This window comes from Leptonychotes weddellii, chromosome 11 (assembly GCF_054177405.1).
Source record: "Leptonychotes weddellii isolate Sample4059 chromosome 11, ASM5417740v2, whole genome shotgun sequence".
In the NCBI taxonomy this organism is placed as follows: domain Eukaryota; kingdom Metazoa; phylum Chordata; class Mammalia; order Carnivora; family Phocidae; genus Leptonychotes; species Leptonychotes weddellii.
In genome coordinates, this window is record NC_138379.1 from 15,194,367 (window position 1) to 15,212,722 (window position 18,356).

Consider the following 18,356-nt stretch of genomic DNA (forward strand, 5'->3'; position numbering starts at 1 on the left):
AAGAAATCACTAGGTAAGCATTCGATCACTCTGGTGCCCAAACCGGGACCTGCATCTGAGTTGTTGGGGAAAGTAGCTTGAGCTCAGGAGACACACGGTGGATGCTGTTGACCTTTCATGTATACTCTGCTTTGCATGGTTCCCTGAGACTGAGTCTTGATGCAGGTAGCTATTCTGGGAAGCAATCCTAGGGAATGGAGAGATCGGAGTAAGTCTAAGAGAACAAAGAAAGCCTGGCCAGCGGTGCGCTACAGAGCAGGCTACTGCCCTGGGCACCCGGGGCCCAATTCCAGCGGCACTCTTCGAGGAGCCATGCAGAAGGTCAGAATTGTCTACTGCACAGCGGTCCACCTGCACGCAGGGGTATGCATCCTGGTTCCCGTCCCCTGTTGTTCAAGGATCGCCCCAGGAGTGTTAACTCCCTCAGCGTTCCCAGTTTGCACGCGCCCCATCAGGCTGTCAGAGAAGCCTGGGACAGAAAGTGACATTTGGAGCAGCCGAGGGGCCCCCGGGGCGATGCTCACGCACAGCTGGCTGGTTGTCGTAAGGAGCAAAAGCAGAAAGGTGAGCACAAAGGGGGACCTGAGATGGGTATAGAATATGCCAGACCCAGACTCCACAGAGAGAGATATATGGAGCACATCCCTTCACACAGCACCAGCCAGCTGGGCTCGTACGGACTCGGTTCAGGCTCAGATCCCAGGTTCGGTCCGCCTCTGTGAGGAAGCCAGCTTGGATTCCCTCTAAAGAAGAACTAGGAGTCCTTCTTCTGAGAATTCTGAACAGAATATATCACAGGGGTCCTTCCTTGGGGGACTCTGAACCACAACGGCAGCGTCACAACAGAGGTTTTTAAAGGGGATGCAAAGGCGATGCGGCCGTTCTTATTCTGACCCATAAAACCTGAAAGCTTTCCAGAACCAACAAATCCTAGTACCAGTGTTTCCTGGAAGTGGAAATAGAAAGGAGCGATACTTGGCCAAAGGCACTGAACAACAATTAAAGGTGCTGACGACGACAACACAAAGCCTGCTTCTCAGGACTGGAAAGAGTCAGAGCATCCTGCTGGTTCCTGCTGGTACCTGGGCAGGGTACAAATACCGCAGGATTCGCAACCAAACCGACCCGACTTTGAATCCCGGCTCTGACACTTTCTAGCTACATGACTTTGAGAATGTCATTCCAGCTCTTTGAGACTCCATGGCCTCATCTCTCAAGTGGTGGACGATAATGTCAGCTTCCCGGGATTGTCGAAGTTAGAAATAATGCACAGAAATTACCAACCCAGTGCCTGGCACATAGAAGGTATTCAAGAAAAGACAGGGAGAAGGAATGAATGGATGAAAGGCAGAAAGGTAGAGGAAAGCAAATCCTATATCAAACACTATGGTTTGCAGAAAGTACACCCTGACTGCCCCCACATTATCTTAAAACAGAAGCAAGGAAAGAGACCGCTTTTCTACACCGGAGTGGAGACCCCAGAGAAGGGTCCTCCGCACACAGCTTTAAGGTCAGTTCAGAAAGCCCACTTGGGCTCTGAACTCAAGCAGCCCTGAGGATGGCCTGAGTGGCCCTTTGCCTGCTTAGGGTGGAAAGGCCAGCCTGGGTTCAAAGTCCAGCCCTTATCTCCCCCCCAGTAGTCGTGGCTAGATCACTGGGGTTTGAGATGTCGGTGAAGGCAGCTCCTGGCCGGGAAGAAGGAGGAAGAGCATCCCAGAGACAGGGCAGCTCTTCCTGACTGCTCCCATGGGGTCTTGTCCACCGCGGCCCAAGCGGAGGCCTGTCCCAGGTCCCAGGTGTCCTGTGGGCCCACACACCCTCACGGGGGGAGAACAATCGGAACACACAGAATTAACTCCTTCCTCCTGGGGTTTGGGAATTATCACCCTTGTTTATTTCTTGGGCATGTTCTCTCTTATATGTGTTGTTCCTCTGACTTGTTTCTCTGGCAAAAAAAGGAGGAAGGACGGTGCAGTCAAAAGAAGGTACACGTTGTTTTCTTTTCATGATCTCAGGGGGCGAAGGGTTGTGCTTAAGAGCAGTCACGACTCCTCCATTCTGTACATTACTCACCACAGAGGCTTTTAGTTTCTCCCAGTTTTGTTTAGTAGAGGGGGAGGGGCTGAAGCAGAGCACAGCCAAAGGAGTCTCTCACTGCCCGAGAGGGGCCAGGAATGGTTCTTCTTCGGGGGTGAGGTCACGTCGGGTACCCGCCTGACAAATGGCCCATCCGCCGTCGGTCTTCACAGCCCCAAATGGCTCGGGTTGGCGGTGGCTGCCAGGCCCTGCTGTCCCCCAGCGACGACCAGCTCATCTGCGCTGGCTCCTTGGCTCCTGGGTCTGACAGGAACGGGGCTCTTCGGCCACCTGGGATTTGCCCCCAAGCACCTGCCGGACCCTCTGCATCCCTGGGAAGGAGAAGTGACAGCCCCGTAGCACGGATGGCTGAGAGGGCAAGGCTGGGCAGGCTGAGGTTGCTAGAGCCACAAGTGGGGACGAGAAGGGGGAGTGCAGAATGAAGGGTGCGGCGGGGCGGGGAGGTCACTTACCCAGGCAAAGCCGGTGGGCCTTGTCCGAGAAGACCAAGCGGAACCAGCCGGGCTCTTTACACTCGAAGGTCTTGCCACAGGACAGCAGCACCTTGTTGTCCAAAAAGCGGCGCCAAAGCAGCATTTCCTCCTTAAAGGTGGCCTCAGGCAGGAACTGGGAGGGTGGGCAGGGGCTCAGGCTGCAGACGAGACACCCCTGCCCCTCACCTGCCAGAGAAAGGCTTCAACTACCCCCCAGGCCTGCAGTCCCACCTGCGTTACCTTCCTCAGGTCAACCCAGATGAAGAAGCCCGCCCCGCGGCTCAGGAAGGGGATGCCCAGGGCCCGGAGCTCTCCTGCCACATAGGTGTGGGCAGCCTTGAGCCGGGCATGGTTCTCCGGCAAGTACACCTGGTTGATCCAGTCTGTTTGGGTGAAAAGAGAAGCCAACAAACAAATCTCTCACCAATCCTCCACGCTGTCCCATGAGTCTAAATGCTGACAAGAGAAAGGCCACGAGCTGCCAAGACCCTTTCCCCAGCTGGTGGATGGGGGCCGCAGGAATATTCCATGTCCGGTAGAAAGCACCAGAAATCCAGATACCTGGCCTCACAGCTCCCAGGCCCGCGGACACAGGGTCCCTCAGGGTGCATATCCTAACTGAAGGATGGCCCACTCACACACTGATGCTTCCAAGCCACAGATGCTGCCGTTCAGATCCCAGGCAAAGACAAGACGCAGGGCCTGGGGCAACTTCACCTCCCCATCCTCAGCTTTTCTATTAACTTTCTTTGGTGTCCCATTTGATGAGGGTTTCTTAATTGTTTTTTTTTTTTTTAAATGATTTGACGTTTCTTTTTTTGAGAGAGTGAGAGAGCACAAGTGTGCAAGCAGGGGGAGGGGGCAGGGGGCAAAGGGAAAGGGAAAGAGAGAATCTAACCCTAACCCCAGTGCGGGACTGGACCTCACAGCCCTGAGATCATGACCTGAGCTGGAAACCAAGAGTTGGATGCTTAACTGACTGCGCCACCCAGGCGCCCCCACCCCCCCCCTTTGATGAGTTTTAACACATGTACACATCTGTATAACCCACCCCCTGCAGGCAGGACACCGAACTGTTCCCTCACCCTCACCCCAAAGAACACCCTCGTGCTGTTCATAGTCATGTCACTGCCCTGCTGCCCCACAAGCAGGGGTCCATTCTCCGTCACTCCGGTTTTGCCTTTTCCAGAATGTCACAGAAGTGAGATCATACAGTCATGTCACCTTTTGAGACTGGCCTCTTACACTCAGCACAATGCCTTTGAGCTTACTCTGTGTGGCCCTGGATCCCGCTGCAGAGCCGTGTTCCACTGTGTGGATGCACCCCAGCTTGTCCCCTCCTTCATCCTCGGAAGGACATTTGGGGTGATCATGAACAAAGCAGCTATAAAGACTCACTTGGTGGGTTTTGTGTGACCATAAGGGTAAACAGCGGGGAGTGGGATTGCTGGGCCATTTGGGAAGCATGTGTTTAACTCTGCAAGCAACCGTGCTTTCCACAGGAGCCGCGCCCCCTTCCGTTCCCAGAGCAGCGTGAGAGTTGAAGCTGCTCCGCATCCTCGCCAACACATGACGGTGTCACTACTGTTTTAAGTTTTAGCTGTTATAGCAGGTGTATAGTATCCAGTCCTCATTTCCACATCTATAAAACACCGGGACAAAGTACAGGAATATCTGCCTCCTAGGATTCTGGGGAGGGACCAATGAGTTGGTGCAATGAGAACATCTAGCAGGGCTCAATAAAAGGTGGCAATTACAGATCGCCTTTGCTATCCAGACTCACTATCTGAGATCCTCGTCGGCAGAGATACTTCCATTATAACCGTTTTCCCTCGGTCGCTTCTACTCTCTCTTTCTTCAAGGACTCACAGCTAATAATGATGAGTTTGTGGTGACTAAGTGCCTATTATATCCCAGGTATCATTCGAACTGACAAATCACACGAAGTGAGGTTTGGGGAGGTGAAGGAATGTGCCACACGGCCAGGAACCGACGGAGTCGGCTATGAACCCAGTCGTGGCCCTGGGTTCTCAAACACCACCCTAAGTTCTTCTCATGAGAGAAGCACCCATGATCCCTGGCCCGCCCCCGACTGACTACAACCTCCCCCCCTTCTCAAATGACCAGGCCCAGGCAGTCACCACGGTCCCGGAGCAGCTGCGCCATCTGGTACTGGACCAAGCCACTGAGGCCGTGATAACGGCAGAGGGAAGCCACCGCAGTGGCCACGTCCCGGTTTTCCGTGTACAGCGTGCCAAAGCGGAGCCCAGACATCCCGAAGTCCTACGGAGAAAGGCACCCTGAGCAGTGGCCAGCCCTCCACCGGGGAAGCTGGTTCCACCCACCTCTCTGCCCTCCCACCTCCCCGACATCCCGAGGCCAGCCAGGAACCTACCTTGCTGGCCGCCCACATCACGTGGGTCCTCTGGGGGTCAGGCAACCTGCAGAGAACACATTGTGGGAACGGAGGCAACACAGATCCACAAAAGCTCATACGTGTTTGGATGGATTTGGTTCTGGGTCTGTGTGAAGCCCTGGTTTCATCTCTTGAATCACCAATTCCTACACATCCTTTAGAGCCAGGGTCAGCAAGCTACAGCCTGCAGGCCATACCTGGCCCACAGCCTGTTTTTGTAAATAAAGCTTGCTTTATTGGAACACAGCCATGCTTTTTCATGTACATACTGTCTATGGCCGCTTTTGTGCTATATGGCAGAGTTGAGTGAGAGACCGTAGGCCTATAAAGCCTAAATATTTGCCATCTGATCCAAAAATATTTGCTGGTCCCCAATCTAGAGCTTAGCTCAAATTCCACTTCCTCAAACAGATCTTCTCTGAGCGCCTCCCAGTAGACTGGGCCCATTGGGGACCCCAAGCAGATCCCCTCATGCCTCCCTAGACTTGTCCTTTTTAGCACTTATCAAAGCCACAATCAAATGACTGTGTATTTAGCTGCTAAAATGTTTTTTTCTGGGGGTGCCTGAGTGACTCAGTCGGTTAAGCATCCAATTCTTGGTTTTAGCTTAGGACATGATCTTGCAGTTGTGGGATTGAGCCCCGAGTCAGGCTCTGCCCTCAGCGTGGAGTCTGCTTAAGATTCTCTCTCCCTCTCCCTCCTGCTCACTCCCTCTCTCAAATAAAATCTTTAAAATGTTTTTTCTGGCTAGAAACAAAAGTTCCACCTGAGGGGGGCCTATGTCTTTCTCGCTCACTGTTGTATCCCAGCACCGAGCATGTCTGGCACAGAGTAGATGACAAGTCGCTATTTCTCTGCCTCTCACTTTCCTAATCCATAAACAAACAGGAGTAACAACCGTCCACTTGGCAGAGCCTCATAAGGACCAGCTGAGAGAACCAACGGAAAGGACTTCACGGGGTCCAAAGTTCTGAACAAATAACAGGAATTCTTAGAATCTCTCAATGTCACATTTACAGACTTCACAGGTGATCTGGTCTAAGAGTTTCCAAAGCTGTTGCAGCCACAGATTCTTGGCTCAGACTAAATCTAATGAAAAAGCCCAAACAGCTAGAAGTGCTTGGCACATGCCTGGGGCTGCAGAAGGATTTGCTGAATGAGTGAGTGAGTGAGTGGACAGATGGATGATGAAGCTGAAGCTACTCTGAAAATGAGGGGGACAGCACCGGCCAGTTCCCACCCTCGCAGCCCATCCCACCCCCAGGAATCCTACGGCCCTGGCCCTCCTTGGAGCTCTCAGAAACCCCACAGAACAATTTGAAAACCCCTGATGCAGCCCGGCCCTCCCATCTTCTCTTTAGGGGATCTGAGGACATTGGGACCAGCTGGATGGAAGAGGAACTGCCCCAGGACAGGTCATTGCCCTGTGGGCCGAGCCACAGGGGCCCGGGGACTGGGGCTTGGCAGAGTTGGCTGTGACAGGGCAGACTCACCCTTCCAGGCTCAGGACGCTGCAGTAGGCCGCCGACTTCTCAAACACGGACAGCATGTAGACCTCATCCACCATCACGTGCAGCTCGTGCCTGGGGGGGCAGGGCCGGGGAGGAGACGGCTTGCTCTGCAGGCCAGATAGGTCCCCCATGGTGGGGAAGCAATGACTCAGAAACCCAATGGGACTAGGGTCGAGCCCAGGGCTACCAAACTTTTTTCCAGAGACACCTTTCTCATGTCTCAATTTTCACACAGGAAGCCGCACACACAAAGCAGATGACAGTGGGGCTTTTGAAGCACTGTGGAGGAGAGGCGGAGGCCTCGGGCACCTCCACGGAAGAAGGGCCCAACTGAGTGCCAAACAGGTATGTACAGACAGACCCAGATTCAAGTCTGGCTCCACTGCTCACTCTAAGGCTCAGTAACCTGGGGACAATGACGCATGATGACTAATAGGGTGACTGGGAGGACTGCATGAGATACGGCATGTGAAGAGCTTAGCAGGGTACCCGGCCCCTGGGGGGATACAATACAGGACAGCTGTTGTCCTAAAAAGAAAGAGGGAGAGAGAGAACTAGCACCCCACAAACCCCTGGCCCCTCCACCCCACTGCTGGGAAAGGGCCAAAGCAGGCGGGAGCCCACAGCGGAGTGGACAGGGTAGAAGAGTCTGTACCAAAGCCCACACCGGTATCCTGGTCTGCCAGGACGTTTTGTGGGGTGACTGTGGGGGGGCCTCACCTCTTGGCAAATTCCAGGTAGTCCCGCAGCTCTCCTGGGGAGTAGATGTCGCCCAGAGGGTTGTGGGGGTTGATGAGGATGAGACCTTTAACCTTCACACCCTGAAACCATCAGTGGGGCAGGAAACGCTCAGCTGCTCCTGAAGGCCAGAGCCACACACTCCCACTGAATGGGGCCTGCGGCTGGGCGGGCCCCTGGGGAAATGGGATGGGAACACATCCACGACCCAGCGTGAAGCAGACAAGGGCAGAGAATCACGTATCTGCAGCAGACATCCATATGTGCATCGCGTCAACCGGGAAGGAAACCAGAGGCAGAGAACAAAGCCCAGAGGCCAACAGGCCCAAATGCCAGTAAAGGCTGCCTCTGTTGGTAGAATAACGGGCGGGGGTTGCACTTTTAGAATTCCTACAGCAGGCACATATGACGGTAATGGCCACGGACGGACTGGAAAGGAACCACGGGAGCGGTACTCATCTCTGCCTTTCTCCAGGAGGTGTCCTCAAAGGGGATCGTGACAGGGGAATGACCTCCTCGAATGACCAGGGAGACCACTGAACGTCAGACCACTAAGCTCCACACTTGACCCACTGAATCAAACTCGGGTGCAGCAGGGGTGGGGGATGTTCATCGAGTTCCCTGGTTGACTCTTTGTACACAGGTCTCAGAGTCTTTCTCTAGTGGGAAGACCTTCCACGGGCTCCTGATTGACCCCCAGAATGGTTCCCTGTGACCATCTGACACCCCAACCCCATCAGGGAGCGCCAACCCCACGGTGGGGATGAGATCAGCCACAGGAAGTCCGTGCCCTGCTCAGACCCACCACTCCCAGCCTTGGGTTTGACTTGACCGCCAGACCTCAGAATTAGCTCTCTGCAGGGCCATCTCAAGCCTCTCCACGGTGAGCTGGAAGGGGCGTGTGTCCAGCCCAGTGACCTGGAAAAAGACGGAGAAAAGCCACCAGCCCAATTCAGTGATCCCCCAAACCTGAGCTTCTGGGGCCTCTCCTACCCGTCATCTCTAGCCTCCTTAGAACAGTCTCTGCAAAAACTCTGGCAGGGTCACTCCCCTCCTTGCTGCCCACCCCATCACATCAGGGACACCTCCGCACTCTTAGTCTGGAAGAGGCCCCACAGATCCTCTGACTGGAGCCTAAGAACTTACACGTTGAGGTCTGCTCTGCCCCATCCTCACCCCACCATTTTGATGTAGTCTCCCTGCGGCTGCCCTTGGCTTCTACACTGACCCCAGATCTCAGAGCCGGGACCTGGGGAGCCCCAGGGGAAGCCAGGTACGGACAGCCTTGGGCAGCAGAAGGGTCTACTCCCCTTGCAGCACGGATTCCTCCCATGTCTGCCCTCAAACTCGGAGAGAGGAAAGTCTTCCCCTACGGGAAGGCCCGGGTCCCACCAGGGTCTCAGGAACTCTTACCTCACTGTCCAGATAGACACAGACCAGACGGACGTGGCCATAGAGATAGACGTGCTGTGTGATGGCTCCATAGTAAGGTGTGGGGATCAGGAAAGCCTCTGAGGGCAGGAACGGGCCAGGGCCTGTCACCCTCTGGCCAGAACACCCAGCCAACCCTGCCCACAGGCTCCACACCCCTCCCAGCCTTCCATGCCCTTGGGGGAACACCGGGGCTACACGCCGTCTCTCAACTCCCAAGCTCTCACTAACACCTGGATCCACTGGTATGAGTCCCTTTTCTGATCATCTGCAGCTGACATGTACTGAATGCTTACTACGTGCTGGGAACTGGACTAAACGTGTGTTTGTGTGTTATCTCATTTGGGCCTCACAACCGCTCTGGGACATCAGTACTCTTGTCACCCTAACTTTACCGATGAGGACACTGAACCTCAGAGGATCCCTCTGAAGCACTCCACGTGCCCGCTCACTCCAAGGACAGACCGGGATCCAGTGAGTCAAAGCTGCGGGGTGATCTGGGCTCAACAAATGGACAAACGTGACGGCATACAGAATTGCGCAGAGATAGAGTGTGTTCAGGAGGAGTGGATTCTCCCTCCCTGGGGACATTCAAACACAAGGCTGAGGCCATCTGGTTGGGAGGCATGTCATGCGGAAGATTCTAGCTGGAGGGGCAGAGGGGGGCTGATGACCTCCAAGGTGTACCCTAATGCAGAGGCAGGCATTCCCCTAGTTCCGAAGAGGATGCGAGGTCAAGCTGCCCTCCCTTCCCCCAGTCTGCCCCACTCACAGCTCTGGAAGGGGCAGCTTTGTCCTACATGTTCCCTACCCCAGCCACGGGGAGTGGACCAGAGGGAAACAAGGGACCTGAGGGAGCCAACCACCAGCTGGCCAGAAACCCGTCACGTGCATGCTCTCTCTCACGACTTCGCTCCAGGAAGCACAGACACTCAGGGGGTGAGAACGTGCACCTGAGCAGAAAGGTCATGAGCAGGTGGAGCTGGGGCAGCTGCGGAAGGTCCAGAGAGAGGTCTGCACATACAAAGGGGAGGGGGAGGAGGGACTGTCTAACCCCTTGAGAGGTGGAGAGTGGGACACTGAATCCCGTTCTTGACTGTTCGAGAATGGGTAGGAAATTGCCTATCCTATCCTTGCGATGAATCTTCTTCTTATGGTTCAAATCCTGGTTCTTATCTCTGTGTGTGAATCTGACAAGTCACTTAACCCCCTGTGCCCTAATGTCCTCATCTGGGACATGGGGATGGCACAGGACCTACCTCAGAGGGGAGAAGTGAGGATTAAATGGGCCTATGTGTAAAGCCTTAGGCCAGTGCCTGCAACACAGCATGTGGTCAGTAAAGCTCACCCATATGATCACTGTCAGCGAAGCTGGTGTGAGTGGGCCTCTGTTCTGGTGACAATAACCCCTGACCGGAACCCGCTCTCAGTCCCACTACGGCTCCTCTAGCAGATGGTGCTGGCTGCCTACTCTACAGCCATTCCAATTTCCTGGCTCAGAGAGCACCAGATTTCCCAGGGATGACCAGCACTAAGTCCGAGGACGGAGGGCCTCTTCCCCCAGCCCCTGGGGATGAACCACATTTGGTTGAAGTCCGCTGTGGTTCTTACCCGTCTACCAGGGGCTGCTCTGGGAACGGGTCTGTGAGGCGGTTCTGGCCAGTGAGACGTAAGGGGAGCTCTGCTGGGACTTTCTTCGGGAAAGAGTATCTCCCCTGCCCCCTCCCAATAAAACAAAGACACAGGCAAGGCACAGCCTTTCCCCTTTGTCCTGCTTTAGGACCCACTCTCGTGTAAGGATGCGACAGCCATCACAGGAAGGGAAAAACCAAGGTCATCCCAGAGATAGGCCCCGAACCCTGGCATCACGTTGACCTCTGAAACTGCCGACATCCGGGTATCTGGTCAAGCCACTCATTAAGCCCCTTGCAGTCTCGTAGTCTACTGTGGCCAAAGGCGTTCTGATGCAGCCCGCAAAGACAGGCAACTGTGGACCCTGCAGGCATAGGGCGGCTCCCAAAGCTGAGCAGGCCGTGGGTCACTTACCCCCAACCTCACACAGCACCGTGGCCAGAGCCGAGAAGAGAGAGGCACAGCCATTCAGAACAACCACCTGCAGGTGACACATCCATGTGATAAAAATGAATATCCGTCCAGGAGGGAGCAAGGACCTACAGCTGTATCCAGGCTGGCATAGAGGGAGGGACAGTGCCCTCTGTCACAGCAAAGCCACCAGAGGAAGCCAAAGGCCTCTCTTAACAGCCAAGTGCATCTGTGGCTTATTCTTTGGACCACGCTCTGGATCAACAGAGCAAGGAAGAGGGAGCTGGTCACTCAGAGCGTCTTGCCTGAAGGTATGAAGGCAACGAGGGACCACAGAACAAACTGGAGCAGAAATTGTAACCAAATTATATCCTAAATATCTAGGATGAGGAAGACAAAGGGAGGGGGTGTTCCTAATTCCACCTGGAAACAGGTCAAAACCGAGTGAAAGGCAGATCCCAAGCCCACCCTACCCCTGCATGGGTTGGGGGAGGTGGGCAAAAGAGCAGGGGAGAGCCAAGGAGGGGACAACTCACATTCTCTGGCTTAAGGGGTGTAGGCCTCTTGCAGTAGAAAGACAGGAATCTGGCCACTTCCTCCCGGAGGCTAGAGATCAGACAGAGGATGGGCAGCGCTTGTCAGATGATCCCCAACCCACGGTCCATCCCAAAGCTCCTCTGGTGAACCTTGACCCGGATGCCATTAACCTTCTCTGGTTTCCCACGAGGGCAGTGGGGTGAGCGTGGCCTCCACGTCGCAGGGCCCACCAGCCCCCTGCCCCACCACTACCCACACACGGAGACTTGCATTCTCTGTAGTTCCAGGACGCCCGACCCACCTAGTCCGCCGGCCTCAGGGACAGCAAAAGCAGCTCCATCTACATGTAGATCTAGCTAATAGCAATAATGTTATTGTAACAGTAACTAGCGTCAGCGTCACTGTTGGAGCATGTGCATTATGCAGGAGTTACCTGGGGAATTTTACTCATTTAATCTTTATAACAACCCTATGATGCCATTATTATTCCCATTTTACAGACAAAGAAACTGAGGCTTGAAGGAACTAAGTCACCTGCTGGTCAGTGGCAGAGTCCACACTCGAGCCAGCGGGCTGTCTCCAGGGCCCTCCATCCTCATCACTATAGGAACATGCGCTTTGGAACCAAGTCCTGTTTGGCCACTAAGCCCCTGGAACAGCGGCTGCCCCCAGCAGGTGCTCACTAAGTACCAACTCCAATTAGCATTATTTAGCACACCCCATCTGACCAGGAGGAAAATGCCCTCGCCAGCAGCCCCCCAAGGCTGATCCTGGTTCCTGTAAAACTACTGAGAGAGCGGAGACAAGGACTCCATGCCTGAAGGCCCTCCGCAGGCCTCAGACCTAGGGAACGCAAGCGACGGAGCTCCTGAGCTGGGGAGGAACCAGCAGAGGGACTAGATCCCTGCAAACCCTCCAGGAGACCCCAGGATCGCCAGGCCCCCAGGACGGGCCCTCGGCCTAAGGCAGGCTTTCTCCACCTGCCATATTCACATTTGGGGTGGGATAATTATTTGTTGTGGGGGCTATCCTGGGCACCGTAGGAGGTTTAGCAGCATCACTGGCCTCTACCCAGTAAATGCCAGTAACAGCCCCTTCCCAGCTGTGACAACCAGAAGTGTCTCCAGATGCCCTAGGTCCCCTGGAGAGCAAGACCACCCAGGGCTGAGACCCACCGGCCCACGGCAGCTACTTACAACCGATGTCCCCTCCAGTCAGGGTACTGCAGCAGGGACGGCTCCACCCGCAGCATGTCGCTCTGGCTCAGCTGGGGACAGAGGAAGAGCGGGGCTGAGGGCCACACACCCTCCTGGTGACCACCGGCGCTTGCCCCCGCATCCACACTGCACCCAGGCCAGTAAAGCCCGGCCTCAGTCCGCTCATCAGAGAAACCAGCAGAAAGACAGCACGGGCACGGCTTCTGCCTATTTTGCAGATGAGGAAACCGAGGCTCAAAAAAGTGAGGTGACTCAGCCAAGGTCATGGAGCTGGCAAGTGGCAGAGCTGAGACAAAACCCAGAAAGTCTGACTCCTAATCCAGTGCTCTTTAAACAACACTGCCATCTCAAAACCTGGAGGGGTGGGGGTGCCTGCGTGGCTCAGTCTGTCAAGCATCTGACTCTTGATTTCCACTCAGGTTGGGATCTCAGGGTCGTGAGATCGAGCCCCATGTCGGGCTCCGTGCTCAGCAAGGAGTCTGCTTGAGCTTCTCTCTCTCTCCCTCTCCCTCTGCCCCATCCGTGTTTGTGCACACCCTCTCTCTCTCTCTCAAATAAATAAATCTTTTGAATAGATAAATACATAAACACCCAGAGGGGTGGATTTGTAGAGGCAGGGATAGAGACCATGCTGCTCAGCTTCTCCCTGGGGTGACAAAAGGCGTCCCAGAATTGGGTGCCATCACCTCGGTGTTGGCTCCAACTTCTGGAGGGACTCGGGCCATTGTGTTCCTGCAGGCTTGGCTCCACCTTACGCTTCAGAAAGTGTGGCCATTTCTACACCGTCCCCACCCTGACCAGGTGCTGGGTTAGTAACTCACTGGGCATCACAGACACGACGTCAAGGAAAGGCAGAAGTCTGGGGGAGTGAACCAAAGGAGAAGGGCGGTCAGCCACTCGTGTATGACGCCAGCCTCTCTGTCTCTCCCTCGGCCCAGGGAGCCGCGCCGTCCAGCAAGGCTGTGGCCACGCGTGCCTCCTGAGCACCTGGAACGCGCCTCGTCTGAACTGAGACCCACTGGATTTGAAAGACTTGATATGAAAACAGTACGTAATATATCCTAATTTTTCAGATTGATTACATGTTGAAACGGTCCTATTTTGGATGTATGGGGCTAAATAAAATATATTACTAAGATGAATTTACCAATTTCTTTTTACTTACCTAACAGAAAATTTTAAGTTATATTCGTGGCTCACATTTTACTTCTATTGGACAGTGCAGCAGGGAACTGGCTAGATAGAACATGCATCTTAAGCCCCCTTCCTACACCCCTCTCCCCTTGGGTCTTGGATTTGTCACCCTCGGAAATAAGTTCCTCTGGGTTAGCCGTCGCTTTCTCTACAATCCCAAACTTTGAGTGTGTGGCCTTGGGAGACACATTTATCAGGCATTTTCACTGGTTTGCTAGAAATGGCTCGAACTATTAAGTTTCCAGGAATTTTATATGCTGTGTTTTAAAAAAACAGCCATTTAAAAAAATTAAATTCTATAAATGTATAAATAAGTAAATTACACTAAAAACAAAGGTAATAACTAAAACATCACTGCCTCTGATTATGTTACTACATTTTTTTTAGATTTTATTTATTTATTTATGAGAGAGAGTGCGCACAAGCATGGGGAGTGGCAGGCAGAGGGAGAAGCAGGCTCCCCACTGAGCAGGGAGCCCGATGTGGGGCTCGATCCCCGGACCCTGGGATCATGACCTGAGCCGAAGGCAGACGCTTACCCAATGGAGCCACCCAGGCGTCCCTATGTTATTACATTTCATGTGTGTTCTTGAAGCTATTTCCATCTTGTGTCTACATGGTGGGGACACTACATAATGGGTGCCACAACCCCCCTTTGCCCAACTTTGTGTGCAGGGATGTCACATCCGTGGCCTGAAATCAGCCACGGTGGAGTATTTACACTACGGGAATTAGCAAAAGCTGCAAATCAGAGTCCTCCCTACCCCAGACGTGGTTGATAAATACTGACCACACCCCACTGAGTGCTCCCCCGCTCCCCAGCCGTGAGAGCAGGAGGGACTGAGTATGGGGAAGAGGTGAAGACGCAGGACCAGAACAGGGAAGTGGCTCGCCCAAGACCACAGAGAAAGCTGTCCCTGAGGCAGATCTGGAACCGGGGTGGGCTGACTCAGGCCAGGGCTGCGGAGGCAAGCGGCAGGCTCTGGTCAGGGAAGCCTTCAAGGGAAGTCCAAGAGCAGACAGTCCCTGGGAGCTATTGATGCCACTCAGAGGTGCACCAGGACTTACCCGCCTGGACAGCAGGTCAAAGCAGAGTTTGTTCTCACTGGTGCCCAAGTTAATGATGCCCTGGAGACAGAGATACGGAGGCACGGTGAGCATAGCCGAGGGGTCCCAAAGGAAGGCCCGAGATGCACACCGAGGCAGAAAGGCAAAGCGGGAGTGGTCCTGCATTCCAAACACCCTTCCTTGGCCTTCCCATGAGTGTGGGCTGGACCTAGTGACCCAGTTCTAACGAACAGAATATGCAGATGTGACATCTTGCAAGAATAGGGTATAAAGTCCCTGGCTTCCATCCTGGGTACTCATGGTGTCTCCTTCTCTCTTGGATCGCCTGCCCTGGGGGAAGCCCGCTGCCATGTCATGAGGCAGTCCTGTGGAGCTTCCCATGTAACCAGGGACTGGGGCCTGCCAACACCCACAAGAACGAGCCTGGAAGTGATCCTCTCCCGTGCCCCCCACCAAGTCAAGCCTAAGATGAGATCACAACCCTGGCATCACTGCGAGTTCACAGAAGATTCTGAGCCTGAGGCACCCACCCAGATCCTGAATCCCAGAAATTATGAAATGTTTCTTTTAAGCTGCTGAAATCTAGGGTAATTTGTTACACAGCAACAGATAACTATACAATCCTTTGCTTTCTTCAGGTCTCTACTCGAATCGTCACCTTAGGAAAGTGGCCCTCTGTGACCACCTTACATAAAACAGCAACATCCCCAGACCGCCCCATCGTTCTCTATCCTCTTTACCCTGCTTTATCTTCTCTACAGCACTTATCACCATCTATTACAGGGATTTTTTTTTTTTTTTTGGTCTGTTCCCCATCTGCCTCCCCCAGTAGAACAAAAACTCCATGAGGGCAGGAACTTTGCTTTTGCTCACGGATGTAACCCCAGCATCTAGACCAACCTCTTGGTCAAGGTAGGGCATCCCACCCTGCAGTCCTCCCTTGGGGTCCAGTGGGGACAGGGGTCTCACTCACGCTGGGGTTCTTATCCTCATCATACTCGTCCATGTGGTAGGTCCTGTAGCCCTCTTCTGCCGAGTCCCAGAACCACTTAATGATGCCTCCCCTAGAGGACAGGTAAGAGCTGTCTGAGGATAACATGGCAGTGGGATCACCCACTCCACAGAACTCTGGCACCTTCCGGTCTGGTTTTCTGGAGCATTCTCTTTCCAGACCATCCTCATAGTTACTGTCCAGGTCCTGTGTGGAGGCTGGGCCCGGACAGGTGGCAGGTGCCCTAGATTCCTTCTGAGGCAGAGTGAACATCTGCAAAAGGACAAAAGTATTCAGGGCTTGAATTCAGCATTCAGAAAAGAAGGGCTTTTCACAGCAGCAAACCTGAATTGGGAGTCAAGAGGTCCTTCCCATTCTCCGTCTGCCCGTTCCTTTATGTTTATGTATCACCATTTCCTGTGTCCCTTACTAGTCATAACCATGTGTACAATGGCATCAACAAGTAAATTCTGTTAAGGATCTATTCAGGCCCAGGGGCTGGGCTTGCTACTTTTATATGATGTCACGTACAGCTGCTTTCGCTTGTTTTACATTTATGGGAGTTTTTCATTCTGCAGCCTGAGGGGTCACCAACGTTCTTTTTCCATTCTTGCTGACCTCAATTTCAAAACACCAGGGTAATATGTTCTGACTTAAGCAGAAAGAGCCCGGGAGTCCCAGGGGTCTTGCGGTGATTGATGTCAGCGGGGCTAAAGGGCCCCTTGGTGATCGCTTGGTGATCGGGAGCGGGCGGTGGGTGGGGACCAAGGGGAGGACGACTGGGCGTCTCCCAAGGGCAGGCACCCCGGCAGAGCTCCCGGGGTCGGCCTCCCGCAGGTGGAAGGAGGCACAGGTGTCAGGAGAGGGTGGTCTCCTGCCGGTGGCTGTGCGCTCCTCCACTTTCTAAGCCACTTTCCTCATCGGCAGAGCGCGCGTAAAACCGCAGGGCACCGGGAGGCTATAAATGTATGAGTTCCCGTAGATAAAGCGCTTAGAGCCAATCCGGGCTCATGGCTCAAGTTCGGTAAAGTAGGTTATCCTCGCTCCTCGCCGAGTTCCGGGTCCTGAGGCAAGCCCACACACCGAGTGCCGGGGAACAGCCAGCGGCCCCGACCCCCGGGGCGCTCCCGGGGGCAAACACTGCTCCCCGAAGCACCCTCCCCGCCCCACGCCACGTGGCCGGCTCTCCCGGGCGCTCACCTCGCTCCCCACCAGCGACACGCAGGCCGGCGGACGCGCGGCGCGGCGGGAGGGAGGCCGAGCGCGAACGCAGGGCTCCGGGTTCCGGCCGCGGGGCTGCGGAATTGCGCGGGGGCGGGGCGCCGCGGAGGAACGACGGAGGCCTCGGCGGGCGGCTGAGCCTCGCGAGACCAGCCGGCTGCGGTTCCGGGACGAGGAAGTGTGAGCCGGGCCGCCCGCGCCCCCGGAGGCCCCGTTCGCTGCCCAGCAAAGCGGGATCGCAGCCCCGGGCCGCGCTGGGGAGGCGGGCGGCGGCGCGGCGGAACCGTGCGCCCCGGGCCCCTTCCGCTGCCCGGACCCGCCCTCCGGCGCCCGGCCTCCTGGACGCCCCGGCGTGGCTCCCGCGCTGGCGGGAGGGGGGGGTTCCAGCCGCTCCGGGTGCCGGATCCCTGCCTCCGCCCCCACTCTTCCCTGTACCAACCCCTTTCCCGGCGGCAGCAGAAGCCGAGAAGACCACCGCGGCGAAGGGTCGGCCTGCGGGCCCTGGTCTTCCTGGCTGGCACGTGGGGGCGCCTCCCTCTACCTCCCGGCCTCAGTTTCCCGATTTTGAAGCAGTTAGAGTGCCGGAGGTTACTTGGCAAACATATGCCTGCTTGCATCCACGGAGAAGCCTTTCTGGTTAAAGCGAGGGCATCCTTAAAACATCTTTCCCCTCGGAGAGTTTTTCCACTGGCATTTGAAATTCTCCTTTCGCTCCACGGGACATTTGTTGAACTCTGCCACAGACCCCTACACGTTCTGGGGCTTCGGCAGTGAGCTAGGCTACCCAGGCCCCAGCCTGCGCAGAGCCTTGAGTAGAAAAAGTCTCCTTTCCCCATGAAATAAGCAGGATCCTTCAATACAAGTATGGCGGGGAAGACTTAGGGGTCTTCTGACCACTCCATTTCTTTTCTCTTTGGCCTTGCCAGGAACATTGTGACCTTAAGCAGCTCTCATGACTTTGTTGGTCCTCTGTGTGATGTTCTGTAAAACAAGCCAGTTCTCTCCATTTAAGTCATATTCTATGTAATTCTGGTTAAGTACTCTTAATGAATGCCTGTCTTGTGCCAGATCTCTGCAAAGTGCTGGGACAGGGTGATAAGCAAAACAAACAGTGGGCCTGTGGTTGATTGGGAAGGCAGACATACAAATGGGAGGACTAATTTTTTTTTTTAAGATTTTATATATTTATTTGACAGTGAGAGAGGAAACACAGCAAGGGGAGTGTGAGAGAGAGGCAGGCTTCCCCCTGAGCAGGGAGCCTGATACGGGGCTCGATCCTGGGATCATGACCAGAAAAGAAGGCAGACGCTTAACCGGCTGAGCCACCCACGCACCCCAAATGGGAGGACTGTTAAGAAAGAGATTACCCGTGCCATGGAAGCAAGCAGCAGGGAGATTCACCCCCAACCCCAATACATG

At 54.7% G+C, this 18,356-nt stretch overlaps 1 protein-coding gene across 4 annotated transcripts in view; it reads right to left on the reverse strand.

The window, feature by feature from the left end:
* Positions 1-17,059, reverse strand: part of ACCS (1-aminocyclopropane-1-carboxylate synthase homolog (inactive)) — a 19,597-nt gene extending 2,538 nt beyond the window's left edge. The window contains exons 1-16 of one of the 4 annotated variants that reach the window (XR_014138585.1): positions 16,917-17,059; positions 15,699-15,989; positions 14,726-14,785; positions 12,443-12,513; positions 11,246-11,315; positions 10,713-10,779; positions 8,649-8,746; positions 8,076-8,153; positions 7,218-7,318; positions 6,480-6,569; positions 4,966-5,011; positions 4,712-4,853; positions 2,811-2,953; positions 2,550-2,703; positions 2,074-2,408; positions 48-187 (exon numbers count right to left, since the gene is read on the reverse strand). Coding sequence is in view for 2 of the 4 variants with exons in the window: in XM_006748318.3 (XP_006748381.2) it covers positions 2,311-2,408; positions 2,550-2,703; positions 2,811-2,953; positions 4,712-4,853; positions 4,966-5,011; positions 6,480-6,569; positions 7,218-7,318; positions 8,076-8,153; positions 8,649-8,746; positions 10,713-10,779; positions 11,246-11,315; positions 12,443-12,513; positions 14,726-14,785; positions 15,699-15,989 (1,509 nt within the window). In the remaining 2 variants the exon portion in view is untranslated. Of the gene's footprint in view, positions 1-47; positions 188-1,866; positions 2,409-2,549; positions 2,704-2,810; positions 2,954-4,711; positions 4,854-4,965; positions 5,012-6,479; positions 6,570-7,217; positions 7,319-8,075; positions 8,154-8,648; positions 8,747-10,712; positions 10,780-11,245; positions 11,316-12,442; positions 12,514-14,725; positions 14,786-15,698; positions 15,990-16,061; positions 16,865-16,916 lie in introns of those variants that run through there. The other 3 variants (XR_014138586.1, XM_006748318.3, XM_031019341.2) reach the window with 3 other exon arrangements.
* Between the last annotated feature and the right edge of the window lie 1,297 nt (positions 17,060-18,356).